The following is an 18,781-nucleotide window of genomic DNA, read 5'->3' on the forward strand; positions in this document are numbered from 1 at the left end:
CATCTGTTCCCTCACCTGCTAACTGAGCAGTCCTCACCTCACTGGATTGTTGTCAGAACTTAATTACAACGGTGCCTGGCACATAGTAATTTATAAAGACTCACTTCTGAATTGATTCTTCATAGGATATCTTTAAGGAATCAATTTTTAAAATCAAGGCCCTTTTAAGAACAGGAAGAGACAAAATCCAGATTCATATAACTACTGCCCAACAAGAATCTAATTAGACATCACCTTACTTTTCAAGGGACGGTGTAATCCAGATTTCCTACAACTTCTGAGCTTCACTTACATGTCAGGCACTGTGCTGCCTGAGTCAAGGCATCCAAAAAGTGTAGTAACACTGGAAAATGAGGGCTCTATTTCCTGCTCTGCTACCAGTAAGCTATATGGCGTTAAGTAGGTCATAAAATCGTCATAAAGCATTCTATAAAATGGAAGGGTGGAGAAAGAAGAGACAGAGAGAAGCTCGATTTCTGGTTTAGTCATCAAAATCCTGTGAGTCCTAAAGGGAAAATTCTGCTGACTTCCAAGATTATCCTCCTATAAAGGAAGAACAGGGCCACCAAAAAAAAAAAAAAAAAAAAAAAGATAGCAGTTAAAGTCAGCTTGACCAGGTTAAGTCCTATTAGTATTAGTATCTGATACTAATATTAGTATTAGTATCTGAGCTTCAGAATGTAAAAAATGGTATATCTTATTTATCTGTGTAGCCCAGTACACTGGCACGCAGTGTACAAAATGCTGGTCTGATAAAACTACACATAAATATGGAAGATTAACTACATTTTTATTAGAGATGTGTTAGAGAATTAGAAATCATCTAATTCTTGAGATATATTTATTTCTTCCTCTCCGTTGAGCTATACACTTCGCCTTTGCCTCTAGTTCTCACACTAGCCCAGTGAGGTCGGTATTATTATCATTACCCCATTGAATGTACCAGGAGATTGAGGCCGTTCACGGAAGCCCTGGTTACAAGGCTCCTCCAAGCCAGAGCCCGGATTCTAACCCACGTCTATCTTGCTTGAAAAATCTGTGCTTTCAACCACCCTGGGCTGCACGCCCATAAACACTCGGCCAATCCGCGTTCAGAAGGAAAAAAGATAACAGACTTAAAGACATATCTGCCTTTCGCTGCACCATGTAATGCTATGATAAAAATATGTGTTCGGGGCGGTGCGGTCGGCTGAGACGAGGGCGGAGGCCCCCTTCCTCTGCCAGCAATGTCATCTCCGGGGGGAGGAAGTAAATCTCGGATCTGTGCCTGCGGCTGCCCGGGCGAGCGAGGGGACAGCCGACGGGCAGAGAGAGGACAGCGGGAGGCGGCCGGCACAAACACATCTGCCTTGGGCGAGCCGTCCCGCAGACTCCGCAGACTCCGCCGCGGAGCAAAAAGCGGCGCCCAGGGAAGTCCGGGGACAAGGCTGTCCTCCTCCAGTTTTAACTCCGCCGAGGAGCTGCGAGCCTCCGGACGTCAGTGCGCTCATCGGCAGTGCGGGACTCGGGCTACTTAGGACCCGCCTTCCTCGCTCGGCGGTGCTCGGGGAAAGGGGGGCCGTGGGAGACGGCCCTGGCGAAGACACCTCCGAGACAGCCGGGTCCAAGCCCGCCCCACGAGGGGACAGCAAGGGGGAGGGGCAACGGTCTGGTCGCCCAGTCCAGAACTCACTGACCAGAAGGCGAGACGGCACCCTGCAATACTCACTGCCGGACCACGGTGAGAGCGAAGCGCGTCATCTTCCTGGCGCCCGGAGGGACGGAAAGTAGTGGCCGCAGCTCGGCTCGCGGGCCCAGCACCCTCCGGCGCGCCGCTTCTCCGCACTGCGGGACACCTCGCCCACACCACTTCCGCCAAGCCCCGCCGGCTGGCCGGCTCCGCCGCCATAGGCCGAGGCGGCCACCAACGTCATCCCCGCGGGGCCAATCAGGGGGACTCGAGGCCGGCAGACCGGCGGAGATTGGTGAGCGATGAGGCCCCGCCCAGGGCCGTAGCGCTTGCGCCCCTGCGCGCAGGCCTGTGATTGGCGCGCGGCAGGTGCGTGCGGGGCCCGTCCCGGAGTCCGCAGTGGAGGCGATCCCGGGCAAGTTTGGATCCAGGAGGCTCCGGGGGGATAAGGGAATCAGCGCACGGTTTGGGGGTTGATTTCGTTTGAAGCTGTAACGCAGCTCGTAGTCCTGCCTCAGGGCTGCACTGCGCCAGCCACGTTGAGTCCAGAGAGGTTTTACTGTTAGCCCCTAACACGGGGGGTGTGGGGTCAGCAAGGTTTGGGGACTTGGACCCGCCCGGTTTGGGTCCCCGCGCGCGCCTCGGCTGACACACTCGTGCAGCAAACTTTGCTCAGATTCTTTGTGAGCGCGTTTCTAGACTAGGCCTCGTCCTCGGCCTGCTGAGCCGGGTTTCACCGAAGACCCCTGCGGAACTAATTAATCGAGAATCCCCTCGCCCTTCGTATGGGATCAAGTTCCTCTTCCTCCACCCGTGGTATTTAAAGGGGCTCCCCTTCCTCCGTCCTTGGTTTCAAGTTCCTCTTCCCCCTCTCCTTGATGTCTAACCGACTTCCTCGGAGTCTCCGTGCCCTCCCTCACCCCGCCCCCTGGCTGTAAACCTCTCCTCCCCTTGCAACAGCCTTAACCCCAGTTGCAGTGGACTTAAGTGAAGTCTTCCCCCTCGCCCTTTTTTAAGGAGCATCTGGCGAATAATGTTTTTTAACAGCTCTCGGGGCCTTAACCTCTGGTTACTGGTAAGTGAAATGGGATAACAAAGCCTACTCATCCTAGCTTTACAATGATAGAGCTTCATAATGTTAACCTTTACATTGTTTTCCATTCATTTTTACTTAAATTCCCCTATTTGATAATGCATTTCCCCCCAGTTATATATGCAAAGATGAGTTTAGAGAAGTCAAGTGATGCATGGGATTTATAGGCATACATTTCAAAACAGTTTCACATGTGTGATCACATTTAGCCCTCAGAACGAGTCCGAGGTAACAGGGTATCCTCACTTAAGATAGGAAGAATCTGGCCTAGAGAGAAACGAAGCAATTACTCTAGGTTCACAGTGGGTCCATGGAGACACAAGACTGGTTCAGTGATTCTCAAACCTACCCACACACTGGAACCATCTAGGACTTTTTGAATGCCAGGGCACACCCCAGAAAAATTAAATCTGAATCTCTGCAGGAGAGATTCAGACATCAGTAATTTTTTTTTTTTTTTTTTTTTTTTTTTTTTAGTCCCCAGCTCTTTCCAATCTCTTTCCAATGTACTGTCAGCTTTGAGTACTAGAAGCTTAAGATAGTGCTCCTCTAACTTGAACACATGTACAAATCACTAGGGGATTAGTTAAAATGATTCTGATTTAGTAGACCAGGAGTAGAGGCCAAATTCAGCATCTCTAGCAAGCTTCTAGGGAAACAGACATTTTCAGAATGATGGTGGAAGGATAATTCAGAGGGTTCTAAAAGGAGGCCCAAATTATCATGGGAGTACACTGTCTACACATAGTAGATAGTTCATACAAATCTTCTGCATGCCTGAATGAATGAATCAGTCCAACAGATTCTCCTGGAAGTTTGAACTAGAAAAGGGAAATTAATTAGTTAGTTATATGTGAGGGCTAAAGAGAAAAAGCATCAAGAGAAACTAAGTTCAGAGCAATAAGGAGCATGTAGCCTGAAGCTATCAAGAGACAGAAACCACAAATAATTTAAGCTTGAGAACAGATTTACAGAGTAGGGAGTAAGAACAAGCAAGGTAATGGAAGAAATCAGTAAACAGAAGCAGACATAAGTGTGTAATGCAGAGACTACCTGGTCCCTTGTCCCTCCAGCTGCCATAATAACATACTTTGTGGTTTCTGTTTTTATAATAAAACCTCTTTCTCTTTAAGGGAGTCTGAGTACATTTCTAAAGCTTAACTAAAAACAGACTTCCACTTTGTCTCATTTAACACAGTAATCTGCAAGGCGTGAATTATTAATTTAATCTATTTTTAAGGTTTTATTTATTTATTTGAGACAGGAAAAGACAGAGCATGAGCAGTGGGAGAGGGAGAGGGAGAAGCAGGCTCCCCACTGAGCAGGGAGCCCAGACGGAGCTCCATCCCAAGACCCTGAGATCATGACCTGAGCAAAAGGCAAACACTTAACCAACTGAGCCACTCAGGCATCCCTATTTTTATTTTACAGTTGAAGAAAATAAGGCACAGAGAAGCTAAGTAATTTCCCATCTCTCAAGATCTCAAAACTGAGTTTGACCCCAGGTAAGTATGCTCCAGGTGGCATCAAAACTGTAACTATGAAGGTGAGTGCTGGCTTTGTTTCATTATGTCCCTCCCTCCTATCAAAATGCTTAAAACACAGTAGGGACTCAATTAAAATTTGTTAAATGCATGAATGAGGAATATTTGTTGTGATCAATTTCTCAAATGAACCAATATCTAAAAAAATTATGATAAAATGGGAGAGTATTAATTTACGAGAAATTTAGAAAATTATAAAGCACCAGTATTAACATAAAGAATTATGTAATAAATATGTATAGAAAGTGTTTTCATTAACTTTAAGAATGAAAAAATAAAGTTGAAAAATGAGGATCTTTGAGAGGATGGACATAATCTTGCATTATTCACTCAACAGTTCCAGGATTTCTCTTCAGCTTCTAAAATGAACAGGGAGGGGCACCTGGGTGGCTCAGTTAAAGGTTAAAGCCTCAGGTTAAAGCCTCTGCCTTGGGCTCAGGTCATGATCCCAGGATCCTGGGATCGAGCCCCATATCGGGCTCTCTGCTTGGCAGGGAGCCTGCTTCCTCCTCTCTCTCTGCCTGCCTCTTTGCCTACTTGTGATCTCTGTCTGTCAAATAAATAAATAAAATCTTAAAAATAAAATAAACTAAAATGAACAGGGAGTTGGTTTAAACTTTGTTTAGATAGAAGCTAGAAATAACCACTGATAGACTTTTGTTGACAGCCTATCACATCACATATGCCCTTTTGTAAAAAATGAAAATTGGTGCTTTGTTGTGGTATAGCATGTGCTGGAATTCTGAATTAGTTAGGATGGGCCAAATTATGGGGCGCCTGGGTGGCTCAGTCATTAAGCATCTGCCTCCGGCTCAGGTCGTGATCTGAGGTCCTGGCATCGAGTCCCACATCGGGCTCCCTGCTCAGCGGGTAACCTGCTTCTCCCTCTCCCACTCCCCCTGCTTGTGTGCCCTCTCTCACTGTGTCTCTCTCTGTCAAATAAATAAATAAAATCTTTAAAAAAAAAAAAAAAAAGAGGGACCAAGTTATGCTGAGGTAACAAATTAACCCTGAAGTTTTCCGTGACTTACTGCATGAAAGTTTCTCTCTCGTGTAAGTTGTCTGACATGGATCAGAAAGGGCCTTTGCTCCATGTAGTTACTCAGGAATTAGGGTTGACAGACATATCAATTTAAACACATAGATTCATGAATCCTGAGACAGGAGAGAAGAACAATTGAAGGTCTTGAACCAGTTCTTAGATGCTTCCGCTGTGCATTGTCCAGAGCTATTGACATAGCCCTATTTAACTGCAGAAGTAATGGGAAATGTGGGGAAATGCACACATGTTTAGTGAGTGGACAATGCCATAAACACTGGGTGAGCTGGAGTATCCCAGGATTCTGCCCTGAGGTCTCTTCTTCACCTAACCGTGCGGTCTCCTAGGTGATCCTACCCTGTGTATAGATACTTATATCTCCAGTCCACAAGTTTCCAGTCTCCTCCTTCATTTGCCCAGGTACCTACCCAGCATCTTCACTTAGATCCCTAGTGGGCATCTCAGGCTAACTTTGTCCACAGGGAATCTTAGATTTTTTTTTTTTTTACCTCCTAAGACTACTCACTCCTCCTCAAGTCTTTCTCATCTCATGGCAATACCTTCTACCCAGTTGCCCATGCAATCCTAGATTCTTAACCTTAACCTAACACTCTTCATCAAATTCATCACAAATTTCTGTAGGCTCAATAATGCAGTTAGTTTTAGTCTGGACTTTTAGTCATGTTTTCAAATAAAGATTTAATTATAGTCTTCACTGAAAATGAGCCAACGGTGAAAATGCTTGATCTACTCAGGATGTGGGACCAGGGAGGAGAGGTGGGTTGGCGTCGGTTTCCAGATAACATTCAACAATAGCATTAAGGGTGAAGTTAATTATATTGGTACCAAATACTGGCTTTCTGGTTAATAGGAGTCAGTGAAATTTCTATTTTTCTTGTTTATAATTTTTTTAACTGAAGGAGTTTTTTCTTATTCTGAGAGTAAGACTGAAATAGTCATAGACTTCAATCTGTAGGATTTCAAAGATCTTTAAAGATAGACATCTTTGAAATTTGTGGAGATTCGTTTTGTCAACTCATCCATGGTCATTTTGGATATATGCTTCATGTGTGCTCAGGAAGAATGTGGGTCCACTCATTATTGGCGCAGACCTCTATGTATGTCTGAATTGAGCTGACTTATGTTGTTCAAATCTTCATCAATCATCCAATAAATCTAAAAGCTTACAAAAAAGTTCTTGTGTGCTTTATCACTGAGTCTATGTGCTGAGTCCATCGTTCTTCCTTACTACATCTTATCCTAAGCTCTATCATCTCTCGTCTGGATGACGGTAGGAGTCTGTGCTCTAGTACGCTACACAGCCTCTCCTATTCAGCGGCCAAAGGGATGTCTTTATGATCATATCATGCCAGCCCCTTGCTGGAAAATTCTATAATGGAGTCTCACTGCCGCTAGAATAGAGTCCCAACTCCTTACCCAACTCCTACAAGGCCTGGGTGACTTGGGCCCCCTCTAGGTCTCCAGTCCCATTTCTCTGTTCACTCTCCTTCTTCACCAAGCCCTAGTTATAATGCTTCTTTCTGTTCCTAGACCATGACATGTTCATTCCTGTCTCAGGGTCTTTGCATTTTTTTTGTTCCTTCTGCTTCCAAAGCTCTTCCACGAGATGTTTGAGTGGTTATTTCCTTCTCAGCTTTCAGATCCTAACTCAAGTCACCTCGTCAAGAGGCCTTCCTGCAAGCAAAGCAGCCTGCCCGGAGACCATCTATCATCCTATTTTATCTGAAACTATACCACTTATTTACTGTTTTTACAGGTTTATCACCTGTCTGTCTCTGCTAGAATGTAAATTCCTTGAGGCCAGGGACTTCCTTGTTCTCTTTCATGCCTTCAGTGCCTAGAATAGTGCCAGACACATTGTAGGAGCTCGGTCAATATTTACCACTATTGGATATCATGTTCCTAAGGAATATCTAATGATATAGTAACATTCCCCTGATACGTGATTAAATGGGGGAAAAATGGTAGGATAGAAAACTATTCACTGTGAGACTGATGTAAGAAAAAATACAGACATTTGGGGGGAAAACACAAGAAGAAATGTGCTATTTGTGTCAAAGATTTCTCTAGGCGATATTTATAATGTTAAAAATGTTTATGCTGTTTTTATTACTAAAGGACTTTTTCCATAAATATATGCAAGGCGCCTTTCACAAAGAAAACTTTTCAGGGGGTGGGTGAGAATGTATGTACGTGTTCTCTCCATGTAGCCACTCACACACGCGAAGGCAAGCCAACTTAGTATTATTACCATTTAATACAGTTGAATATTCAGAAAAGAAATCTGAGTTCATGAGCTTTTTTGTTTTCGGTTTTCTGCTTACTTTTACAGAGTTTGGCTCTGATGATGTCACTTTACAATTCTAAGAGCGTCTGTAAGACCAGAATAGAGACAAGAAAATTTTTTTATAATTTTTTAAATTTTTTTATAAACATAGAATGTATTATTAGCCCCAGGGGTACAGGTCTGTGAATCGCCAGGTTTACACACTTCACAGCACTCACCATAGCACATACCCTCCCCAATGTCCATAACCCAACCACCCTCTCCCGACCCCCCTCCCCCCGGCAACCCTCAGTTTGTTTTGTGAGATTAAGAGACTTATGGTTTAGACAAGAAAATTTTAAGACTAAAAATGGACAGACAAAACTGACAGCAGATACCGGTACAAACTGAGGGCCAACAAAGAATCGTGGCTTTGCAATTACCGGAGTTATTCCAACAACACTACTTTGCTTTTTCCCTCTATCGCTTTTAAGTTGGAATTATAGTGGCTTATGCAAATTTAATAAAAGAGAAAGTCTTGGACTTTCACTGGCAGGGATTTCCTTGCCCCACCCACTGTCATAATTGATTACATGCTGTACCCTGATGGAAAAACAGAATTTCTAGGCCAAACAGAAAATCACAAATACATGGTAAACCATCTGCTTTGTCCGCTGACTGAGAAATAATAATGTGACCGATGATCCAAGCGAGAAGGGGCTGCCGGTCCAACTGTGCCGAGTCCTCCATCAGCTTGCTGTCTGAAGGTGGAGGGAGGTTTGTTTGGGCAGCCCCCTTGCCAACATCTGACATCTGTCATCCGTGGTTCTCCATTATTGCTTGTTCCAAAAAAAATCATATCTGTCCATCAAATAGCTTTTCTACTGATGGACAGTCGAAGGATGCCTTCTCAGCCTGACGTGCTTCTGGGGAACTCCCCTTTATGTGAATACATGTATCCACTAATCCCTTTTCATGCCTCGCCTTTGAGCCTGTCACTTAGTGGGGAAAAGAATTCTCCCCAAGCCCAAGTTCATAGCTGTTTGGAAGAACGGCAGCAGCACAGAGAGGCTACGACGAAAGTTATAAATGCTTGAAGTTTTACCGCCATGGTACTAAGAGTGCTCCCCTCCATCAGGATCCACAGAAAAACAACATCCCCTTCCACCCTGGGCTTTTGGGAAATTAACATGTGCATACATAATGCCTTTAAAAAACAATTCATACAGCTCTGACACCTTTGCATGTATTCAGACTGGCTGATTCTTGTTCTTCCTATGTAGTACACTTGACATAGACTACCTCACTTAATCCTCTTAATCCAGCGAGGAGAGACAGCGAGAGAGGGAACACAAGCACAGGGAGTGGGAGAGGGAGAAGCAGGCTCCCCACTGAGCAGGGAGTCCGATGCGGGGCTCGATCCCGGGACCTGAGGATCATGACCTGAGCCGAAGGCAGACACTCAACCGACGGAGCCACCCAGGTTCCCCGAGGTTTCCCATTTTTTAAAGAATGAGCAAACTCAGAGCTCTCACTGTTCATCAGTGGAAGCCCTGGGATTCAAACGCAGATCCTCTTGCTTAACTGAGACTTTCCGCTACAGCACCCTGACTCTCCCTGTCACGATGCGTGTGACACTTTGTATGAAACATACAAGTGCACAGCACAGTCAGTAATACTCCACTCCAAGCACTGGGGGATAGCGAGTGGGAAGGCCCGGGCTCTTGCTTCTGCCACAGCCCTGACAGAATGCTGAGGAAAAAAGAAAACCTTTAGGACCCTAAAATCTTGGTCTCTCGGCCCTAGTATCTGGAAAGATGTAGAGTATAAAGCAAGGACGGCAGTAGGAAATGCCATATCAAAGCAAATCTTCCATAGTGCTTTCATTTTGATTTTACAGAGACATATGGAAAATATAAGTAAATGATTGCTCTTGCTTTTTTTTTTCTTTTTCCAAAAAAAATCTCGTAACCTCTACACCCAATGTGGGGCTCAAACTCGTGACCCTCAGATCAAGAGTCACATGCTCTTCCAACTGAACCAGCCAGGCACTCCTAAATGATTGTTTTTATTTTTTGTTTGTTTGTTTAAGATTTTATTTATTTATTTGTCAGAGAGAAAGCGAGCACAAGCAGGGGGAGCGGCAGGCAGAGGGAGAAGCAGGCTCCCCACTGAGCAGGGAGCCTGATGCAGGACTCAATGATCCCAGGACCCTGGGATCATGACCTGAGCTGAAGGCAGACGCTTAACCAACTGAGCCACCTAGACGTCCCTGAATGATTGCTTTTAGACTATCTAAGGCATCAAGACTTTCCAAGAACTGCAGACCCTGAATTCTCGGACCACCTCAATGTCTCAACTGCTGGGCAACCCTAACCTCAGAATGACAGAACCCTTGCAGGGCCTCGGGACATAAATTTGGGGGCTCAGGGAGGAGAAGGAGGAGCTCCCCTGGAGGTGGAGAGACCCCAGAGAAGGAGCAGTTGTGTAGCACCCTGGGCAGCCTTTTGTCTTTTTGGTCCCCAGCCCCCAGCCTGGTGTGGGAACAGCAGAATATTTATTTTCCATTCCAGAGTAGCGAAAACGTCACCGAGATAGGCCCAGTAGCAATGTTCGCAATTTTCTTGAAATACTTCAGAACATGTGGCCTCTGTGGGTGATTCACGTAAGCTGTAACCCAGATGCTACCAGCATTCCTTGTTGGCTCCAGCTGCTATAAGAGAACACCACCGCCGGGGGCGTGGGGGGCTTCACCAGCTGACGTTTGTTTCGCACAGGTCTGGAGGCTGCAAGTTCGGGACTGGGTGCCAGCAGGATCAGGTGCTGGTGAGAGCCCTCTGCTGGGTGACCGACTACCCGCTTCTCTTTGTATCCTCATTAGGTGGAGAGAGAGCTAGCTAGCCCTCGGGCTTCTTCTTATAAAGCCCCTAATCCCATTCATGACCTGGTCACCTCCCAAAGTCCCCACCTCCAAATACCATCAAGTTTCATTAATAATTTTCAACATATGAATTGGGCGGGGGGGGGGCGGGGGGTGGACACAAACATCCCAGTCAAGGATGTGCAATCCAAGGGTGGTCTAGAGGTACCCTAATCAGGAGAACCACAGTCCATAGAACTTCAGTTACCTGTATCCCGATTGCTTATGGGTACTTTAATGAGTATCCTGAATTTCAGAAATGAGGATGTACTGGTGAAAATAGCAGCCTGTGAACTATAACAATGTGAGTTAGTTTTGGGCCTCATTGAAATCGACATCGGTATATTGGCCTGCTGAAGCCATCCCAGAGACACTCCTTGCCTCTGAATAAACAGGTGGGCTGGCCTGCTCCTCATATCTTAAACAGCCCTGTGTCCAGCCACAGGATGAGAAGGCCTTCTGATTGCTTGTTGCTGACTCTAAAAGTAAGAGATTCCTCCTACCTTTGGAATATTTACCTGGAGGAATGAAAGCTTCACGCAAGCTGGTGGTAGAGACAGAGCTCTGAGCTCTTCCAGCAGTATGGGGACAGGTGTGAAGCTCATAGGGCCTGCTGTGTCTGCTAAATGTCTGTATGGATGAGGTGCAAAACTTAGTCCAAGCTTTGCTCTCCCTGTAAGTTGATAGCAAGGTTGTAATGGAGTGGCCAAGGCTCACACACTTAAAAATTTTTAATGGCTGCAGATATCAACCAAGAGGCTTTAAGAATTCATTTAGGTCAGTATGCAAAGTCATTGATCCCAAAGGGGGTTTGCAGGCTTCAACTGGAGACCCAAGGATCACATTTCCACCCCACCCCTCCATCCTGCCCTGAGTGCTGGGGCGAGGCAAACCCAACCGGGAATGCAAACCTAAGAAGAGGGAGAACTAAGAATGGCCTGAGAGGCAGATTCTTCCGATCAGAACTAGTTTCAGCGGAAAACAATTATGTTCCTGCACGTGTGTGTGCCGGGCGGACATAGTGACTCCACATTTAGAAACCACATGTACCAAGAGGAACATACCTGAACAGAACCACTGCCCCTCGCTCGAGAGGCACAGCAACAATGCTGGGAAAGAAAATGCCCCTTCCAGAGCCCACATCCACCCAAAACTTCTCCTTGGACTTCAAGGCCTCTTTCTTTCTCCTTGGACCTTGTCTTCATCGAAGGGGACGTTCCATCTGGTGATTTCTACCAGTGGTGTCATCCCACCGACCCCACCCCGGCTGAAAGCTTCACTCTCTCAGCTCAGTCCTCATTAAGCAAAATACAAACACATCCAGCCGCCCAGCGTGTTCGTAACATTGAGTTGCCACACCTGGTTCCAGTCCTACTCTGCTGATTTCCCATGAGCTCTACCACACTCCAGTCACTTAGTACGAGACAAGTACTTAATGCACAGCGGGGATATGTAGATTACATAGGATGCGTGGGAAGAGCTTTTTTGAAACCACAAAATGCCCTTAGCTGCTAGTGATCTAAAATGTCTCCCTTCTCTCAATGCCGAAGTTGGCTGGGCTGAGTAGCTAAACAATGGGTACCTGTCAGTGACATTAATTTTTAAAAAAGACTGAATTAGGCTCCTGTCTTACAGGCCACCTTTGCCTGAGGTTTGTAAGCTCTGGCTGTGTGCCAGGCACGCAGAAGTGCTGAAATGAATGAACCCTGGAGGTACCACTACAGTTTCATCCCATTTCACAGATAAAGAAACTGGCTCGCTGAAGGGAGGGAGTGACATACCCAAGGCCACAGAGCTAGTGGGTGAACCATCAGGGATTCCTGCCTGTGAGAGCACTGTGCTCTTGGCCACTGCACTCAGGAGCAGGCGTCCTGTGACTTCTCTGTTTCTGCCACTGAGATCAAGCAGGCGGGGATGTTGTTGTTCCTGGAAAAGCAGGTGCTTAAGAAACATTTGTTGAATGAGGTGTTTGGTGCAGAATGTCTGGCATCTGACCAGCCCAAGACAGTCTATTGGAGGAATGAGCAATGCCCAGGAGCCCGACATGTCACCTTGATGGGCGGGATCACTGAGCTTGCCATGGGATTGTACTTTTTCAACAGATCTCAAAATGTCACAGGTGCATCTTCTCATGCGGTCACTGAGGCACCACAAGAACGAAAAGAGGCTACAAAAAAACCCAGAGGTAGTTGATCTTGAACCTTGTCTCCCCTGCCCACCTGCAGACCCCAATGTGAAACTGGCACCGGGGTCTCGAAGGAACTTCAAACATCTGGCTCAGCCCCTAAGTATCTGATAACTCAAAACCCATAAAGAGAGAAAGGGGATTATGAAGCCTCACGAGGAACAGAGGTCTTTATTTGGGGCAGAGAAGTGGAGAGAGAATCCCAGGCGGGTTCTCTCCCCCTGAGGCATACAGAGGTCCTACTTCAGAGCAGACAGGTAAGGCAAACACATTCTTGCCGCAGAGCTGCAAACATGGTAGGTGACACGCAGGTGGCATCAAAGAGTGACTCGGGTTCAGTGGGTGCTGAGGGGGCAGAGAAGGGGTCAGACCATCCTCAGGTGCCACCCCGACTGCCCCTCTGGCGGGTCGTTGCCAGGACGTGGATTTACCAAGAGTAGTTACAATCCCGACTCTTAAGTGAAAGCTCTCCTCTTACATTGACAATAAGACCTCCCTGATGGGAGGCCAACTCAATATTAAATATGTCTGAAGGCTGCCAATCACTGAGAAGAATCGGAAGTCCTGAATGCACCAGCCACTCCCAGAAGGAGTCCGAATGTAGTACTAGCCCAGAGAGAAGCAGGTGAGGGAACTGCTGGTCCCTCTGGTGGCCAGAGAGGGGTGCGGTCTGGGCAGTCGTCCTACAACTCCCGGCAAAACGGGTCTTTTCGGAAGTTGTTCCCGTCTGTGGTGTTAGCGCCACCTAGTGGGCTTCCCAGGAAGCACCGCACGTTTAGACCTCCGTTCAACAGACTCCTGCTAAGACCAGAGGGTGGTCAGGGCAGGGGGTGACAAGTAAAAGCCAGAGCCAAAGCAAATCACCACAAATGAAATGCAAGCCACGTTTTGGATAAAGGAGAAACTCAAGGCTCCAGCGGGATACTGAGGTGGCGTCGGAGGGGCAGCAGAGCTCTGTCTTGCTATCTTCTCAGGCCACCCACTGCTGCTTGACCAAGATTGCGGTCAGGGCTGAGGGACTCTGCCCCTCTTCCGTGCAGAGGAGGCCCCCAGCGCCCAGAGCGTGAAAGCCACCAGTCATCATCTCGAAAGTGCCAGCCTTGGTTCTTTGAGCCTAGGAGAAATTAGGTGGGTGGGCATCCCAAATTAGTGTTTGTGGTTGAGTTCATCCTGTTTTGTGAGGATAATGTCTGTGTTTACACATTGCAGATTCATTATATCATGTGTGTTCTTCGAGCTATCTGAGTATTTTCCCTTTGTTTTTAATTTGCATTACCCCCTCACTTCCCATTCCTTTATTTATTTAGTTTCCAAACTGTGCTGCATTTTACCAAGAGCGTTTTCCTAAGACGCATTTGCTTGAGGAACCCTGTCCTCTGTCTCTTCAGAAAGTGTCCCCTCCCACCCTTGGGTATCAATTTACTCCACAGGCATTGGCATTTGCTGTTAGAGCTCTACGCTTTCTTGTAGGCTGTGTGTTTTGTTTCCACACTGAAAGCTCCTTAACCACAGGGCGCAGGTTTTGCCTTCTCGGCTTTTCCTTGAAGGCTCAGCATAGACCCTGCACACACGGGTGTTGGCTGTGGATGCCCAGCTTTTCCTGATAGGCTGAACCTTCCCGGCCACAGCCCTTCTGCTGTCATTATTGCTATGAGAGCAGGGGAGAAAAAAATGGGGTGCAATATTCAGTTTTGAATACTCGTTTCATGGCAGTGTGTTGAGAGTATTATGAAGCCAATTGGAACGTTTTATTTTGGTGTTACCTCTGTGTACTGCATAACAGTTCCAGATCTTGGGAAAGCCTTAAGAGGTATGAGAGTAGTCACTAGAGCACAGAAAACCAGGGATCTCTAGTTCTTCCCTCCACCACTAACTTCCACTTTCAGAAAGGGCACTTTTGTCTCAGGTTTGAGATTTTCCAAGTGTAGGATGAGATGGCTCTGAATGAGCATGTGAAGGGGCCCTTAAATTTATCACTAGCCAGCTGTGTGGAATGAAGCGCCTGTTTTGTCTCCTCCCTTCCCACCCTTAAACATCCGCAGTTCTGAATGGAAGAAGCCCGTGGTGTTCCTGGATGGCATTGGGAGGAAAGAATGGTGTTGTGGTGTTAACACACAGGCACTGATACTGTATGCAGGGCAAACAGTTGGGGGAATGGGGTGGGAGGAGGGAGCCAGCTGTACAACAGGTTGTGCAGAAGAAAATTCCAAGGATGGTTAAGAGTGGCAACCTGGGCCCTTGAGGGGGTCTCGCAAGAGGCCTCGCAGACTCTACTAGGCAGAAACCCAAGGGAAAGAAGCTATCCCTGCTTGTCTTCAAGCATGATGACTGTCCGTGGGGGATGGAGACAAAGGGAAATTTCTAGGCTCCTTGGAAGATTAGAAATTCTGTTAAGTGGAGTTAGTTCAGAATAACAGGCGACGTCTTAATCCGGATTTTCCCAGTGACCGGTATTAATCTTACCGTTGCAACTTAGGTCAGAATTAAACTGGGACACAGCCTCCAGTGGCTTTGAGAGAGGCAGGGAACTATAGAGGGCACGAGCGAGTGTTTATAGCAACATCAAAATGGCTATGAAGTCATTGCCCTTTGCATTACCCATCGCTTTTGTGAAAGAGGCTGGTCTGAGGAGCTGAGGTCCAGGGGCAGTCAGGACCAGGGCCTGGCAATTCATTTATATGTGCACTCTCCCACCCCCAACCCCGTCCTAGGCTCTGCCTCACCACCCCTCCCCCAAAGGTAGTTATGACCCGGTCCTCACAGGAGAGTTATAGACCAGGTTGGAATCAGGTGAGAGCCTCGAAGAGCTGCAGAATGAGTCAAGACACCTTCAGAGGTGGAGTTCTCCAGAGACCCCCTCAGAGTCTGGAGATGGCGCCCAGGACCTCTGGCACCTCCCAAGGGAGGAGATACTCACTCACGGCAAGAGCGAAGAGCCGGCAATCATCAGGAACCAAGCCCAGTCGCCATAGCAGGGACTTGCCCACCTCAGGAAGGTGTGCTAAAGCTTCTAGTGTATGAGATGGCTCCCCAGGGGGGGACCCAAAAGGGAGAAAAAAAGCCATTAATTACGTGTATCGTAGTAACATGGATACACACGTGGGGTACCTTTCAGGTTAGGATTTGTGTTTTATGCCACTACCACTTGTTGCCAACAGAGTAACGACAGGAGAAAGACGCGTTCTAGTCTGAGGGCTGCCGGTCTATAAATAAGTCAAAGCGGCCAGAGGATTTTTAGGTCAAGGTGAGTTTATTGTCCAAATAGCATAACCTAATTGCATCCAAAACCATTTGCAAATCCATCTTTAAGCTGGTCAGAATAACAGGCCATTATTTTTTAAAATCACTTAACACTGAACAGGCAGGACCTCTTCAAAGGCAGCTGACTATACCATGTCACCATCATAACCAATAAAACATTTTTTTCCATACTTCCTAAAAACCTTTTGCTTATACTGATCATGCTACTTTAGCACTTGCTAGCATCCCGACCAAATAAACACCCACACCTCTTATAGAGTACATTGTGAGAGAATAACATTGACTCGATATGGCATCACACTCATTTTAAAGCAAAAAAAAAAAATTATAATAATAATAAAAGAAGTCCAAGACGAGAAACTGTAACTGAGAGAGAAAGAGATCTGAGGTACATGGTACAAGGGTAATGAACATAATGGAAAAAATCCAATGGCCCAGTGATTTGCTGGGGACTTAAGAGTTGGCCAACAGTAAGAAACAAAAACCAATTTAAAAAAACAAAACAAAACAAAACCAAAAAAACAAAAAAATTTTTTTAAAGGACAGGCACCTGTCAAAATACATTGGATACTGTAATGGCTACAGTCAGTAAGGCACTTTTTCCCCCAAAGTAGGCTGCAGGCAAAGGAAGAAATGTTGCAGCGACAGCGTGCATGTGTACATTTGCTGATGGCTTCTTGAAACCTGAGCCAAGAATCGGGTCTGATAGTCCAGCTATGTCTAAAAGCAGAGACACACAAATGTAGGAGAATAGCTCTGGCCGAAAGGACTGTTCTGGGTTGTTTAGAATCCAGAGTCATGAAAAGCCACGTGGTAAGAGAAAGTCATAAACGTCCTCCTGAATCTTCCTGCCCTATTTTGTACAAACGGACGACAGCATGAGTGGCTCTTCGAAACTGCTCCGAGCCCCCACCGATAGAAGCCTGCGCTCATTCTATGTAGCTACAATTTGTCGGCTTAAGGGGACTTTACTGTCTCAGCACTAATTTCCCTTTTAAAGCTATTCTCAGGGTTGGACTGTCTCAAAGATAAACAAAGAGGAATCCTTTTGGCTTAGAAGCCAACTGGCTTACTCAGACTTCCTCCCCGTTCCTACCTCCCATTCCCACACTACCAATATTATCTTCTTGAACTAGAAAATCATTATTTACATGATATAAGGTGCAAGTCTCTTTCTTCTCCCAGCCCTGCCCTCTGTGGCCCATGGAGAGAAACTTCCCCCGCCCTCTCGTGAGCAAGTCATTCAATCCCGCCTCATGCTCTTCACCTCTGTCCTCGAGGTCCCCAGGGCAGTGTGGAAAGGCCAGACCACGGGAAAGCCACACCTCCCTCTGAAGAGAAGCCCATCCTGCTGGCAGAGAGCTGCTTCCAGCCTCCGGCTGCCTGGGAAAAACAGCAGACCAAGAGTCTCCTGTACAGAGCGCATAGACCAAAGGGGTCTGGCTGTTGAAACATGGTGAGCTCTTCAGTGGGGTCCTGGGGCAGTTCTAGAATAAAGCCTCCTCTGAGACAAGCCCCTTCCTCTGAGGTGCCCTCCTCTCAACACGGGGAGACATTCTAAGGAGGGACCTGTCCCCTGCTCCCACCTGCAGGCTTCTTGGCTGGTAGGAACCTGCATGGAATTGAATAATGCTTAGCATACATTTTTGGCATACTAGGACTTTCCCCCTGGGATTTGGCCAAAATAGGGGAAGGAATAAAATTTGGCAGGCTTAGGGGAACAATTTAGCTCCCACTGATGGAGAAAAACAGTTAACAACAATGACCCAAAAAACCAAAAACCAAAAACCAAAAACAGAGAGGAGGAAGAACAGAGAGAAAGACAACAAAGTAAGAAAGACCAGAATATATCTGGAACCCCATTTGTGGGAGGTGAGAAAGAGAAAAAAATCCGTGGGAGAGAGCTAAACTCCCTCTCACACAAAAATTCCTACGGAGGAAACCAAGATCTAAGGAGGGGGCATCAGCTACCTAAGAAATCCAAGCTTCCTTCTTTTGTTTAAGGAGGGAGTAGGCAGAAAAGCCAAACAACCTAGCACCTTCCCCACCAGTAACACCACACCTCCCATCACACCAGGCCCCAAGGACAAGAAGGAGAGAAAGATCAGAAGGCCACAGTGGCACCCAGAGCTCCAGGAAAACTGGGAATTTACAGACTGCAGGGAGAGCCTATAAGCCTCTTCCCTTCCTTATTCATCAGGTTCTGTTTGAGCTTAGTTAGAGATGTCACTGTTGAGTGACTTTGTACCTTGCTTTCTTTAGGCTCCAAGACTCCCAAGGACTTAGGGACCACACCTCCTTCCATTCTGTCTTACTCCTCAAGGGTCTGAAAGAGCGTCCCATGCAAAGTGAGCTCTTGACAAAACACTGGCTGCTCAGCTTTCCTCTCCAAAACTTCAGAATTCGCCACCCACTGTCCTACCCGAAACTCCCTAGAATTTTAGGGTTGTGCTAACTCATCAAATCCTGAACCCTTCCAAACATACTTCCAGAGAGACTGACTCACCCGGAATGGCATCTCTGTAGAGACGCAGCCTCTCCACCTCCCTCCAGCTCCCACTCCCATACTCATCTGACCTATTTTCCCCATCACGCCAGTTCAATGCAATTCCGAACCTGAAGACCACTGAGTGCCACTTAGCAGAGGGGCTGGCCGGCTGCGGTCTGAGACGGGTGGGAGGAGGCGCCCTTGTGATCCCGCGTGCGGCAGATTCATATGCCCACAGATTCAGACCTAGAAAAGCCTCTGAGATGATCCTAAACTGCGGATGGCCATGTCGGGG

At 46.8% G+C, this 18,781-nt stretch overlaps 1 protein-coding gene across 2 annotated transcripts in view; it reads right to left on the reverse strand.

The window, feature by feature from the left end:
• Positions 1 to 1,852, reverse strand: part of TIGAR (TP53 induced glycolysis regulatory phosphatase) — a 28,575-nt gene extending 26,723 nt beyond the window's left edge. Inside the window, exon 1 of one of the 2 annotated variants that reach the window (XM_080810676.1) lies at positions 1,709 to 1,852. In XM_080810676.1, coding sequence (XP_080666802.1) covers positions 1,709 to 1,740 — 32 coding nt within the window. In that variant the 5' untranslated portion in view covers positions 1,741 to 1,852. The remainder of the gene's footprint in view (positions 1 to 1,708) is intronic. The other variant, XM_080810677.1, reaches the window with a different exon arrangement.
• Between the last annotated feature and the right edge of the window lie 16,929 nt (positions 1,853 to 18,781).

The sequence above is a fragment of the Martes martes genome (genome assembly GCF_963455335.1).
Source record: "Martes martes genome assembly, chromosome: 8".
Classification (NCBI taxonomy): Eukaryota; Metazoa; Chordata; class Mammalia; order Carnivora; family Mustelidae; genus Martes; species Martes martes.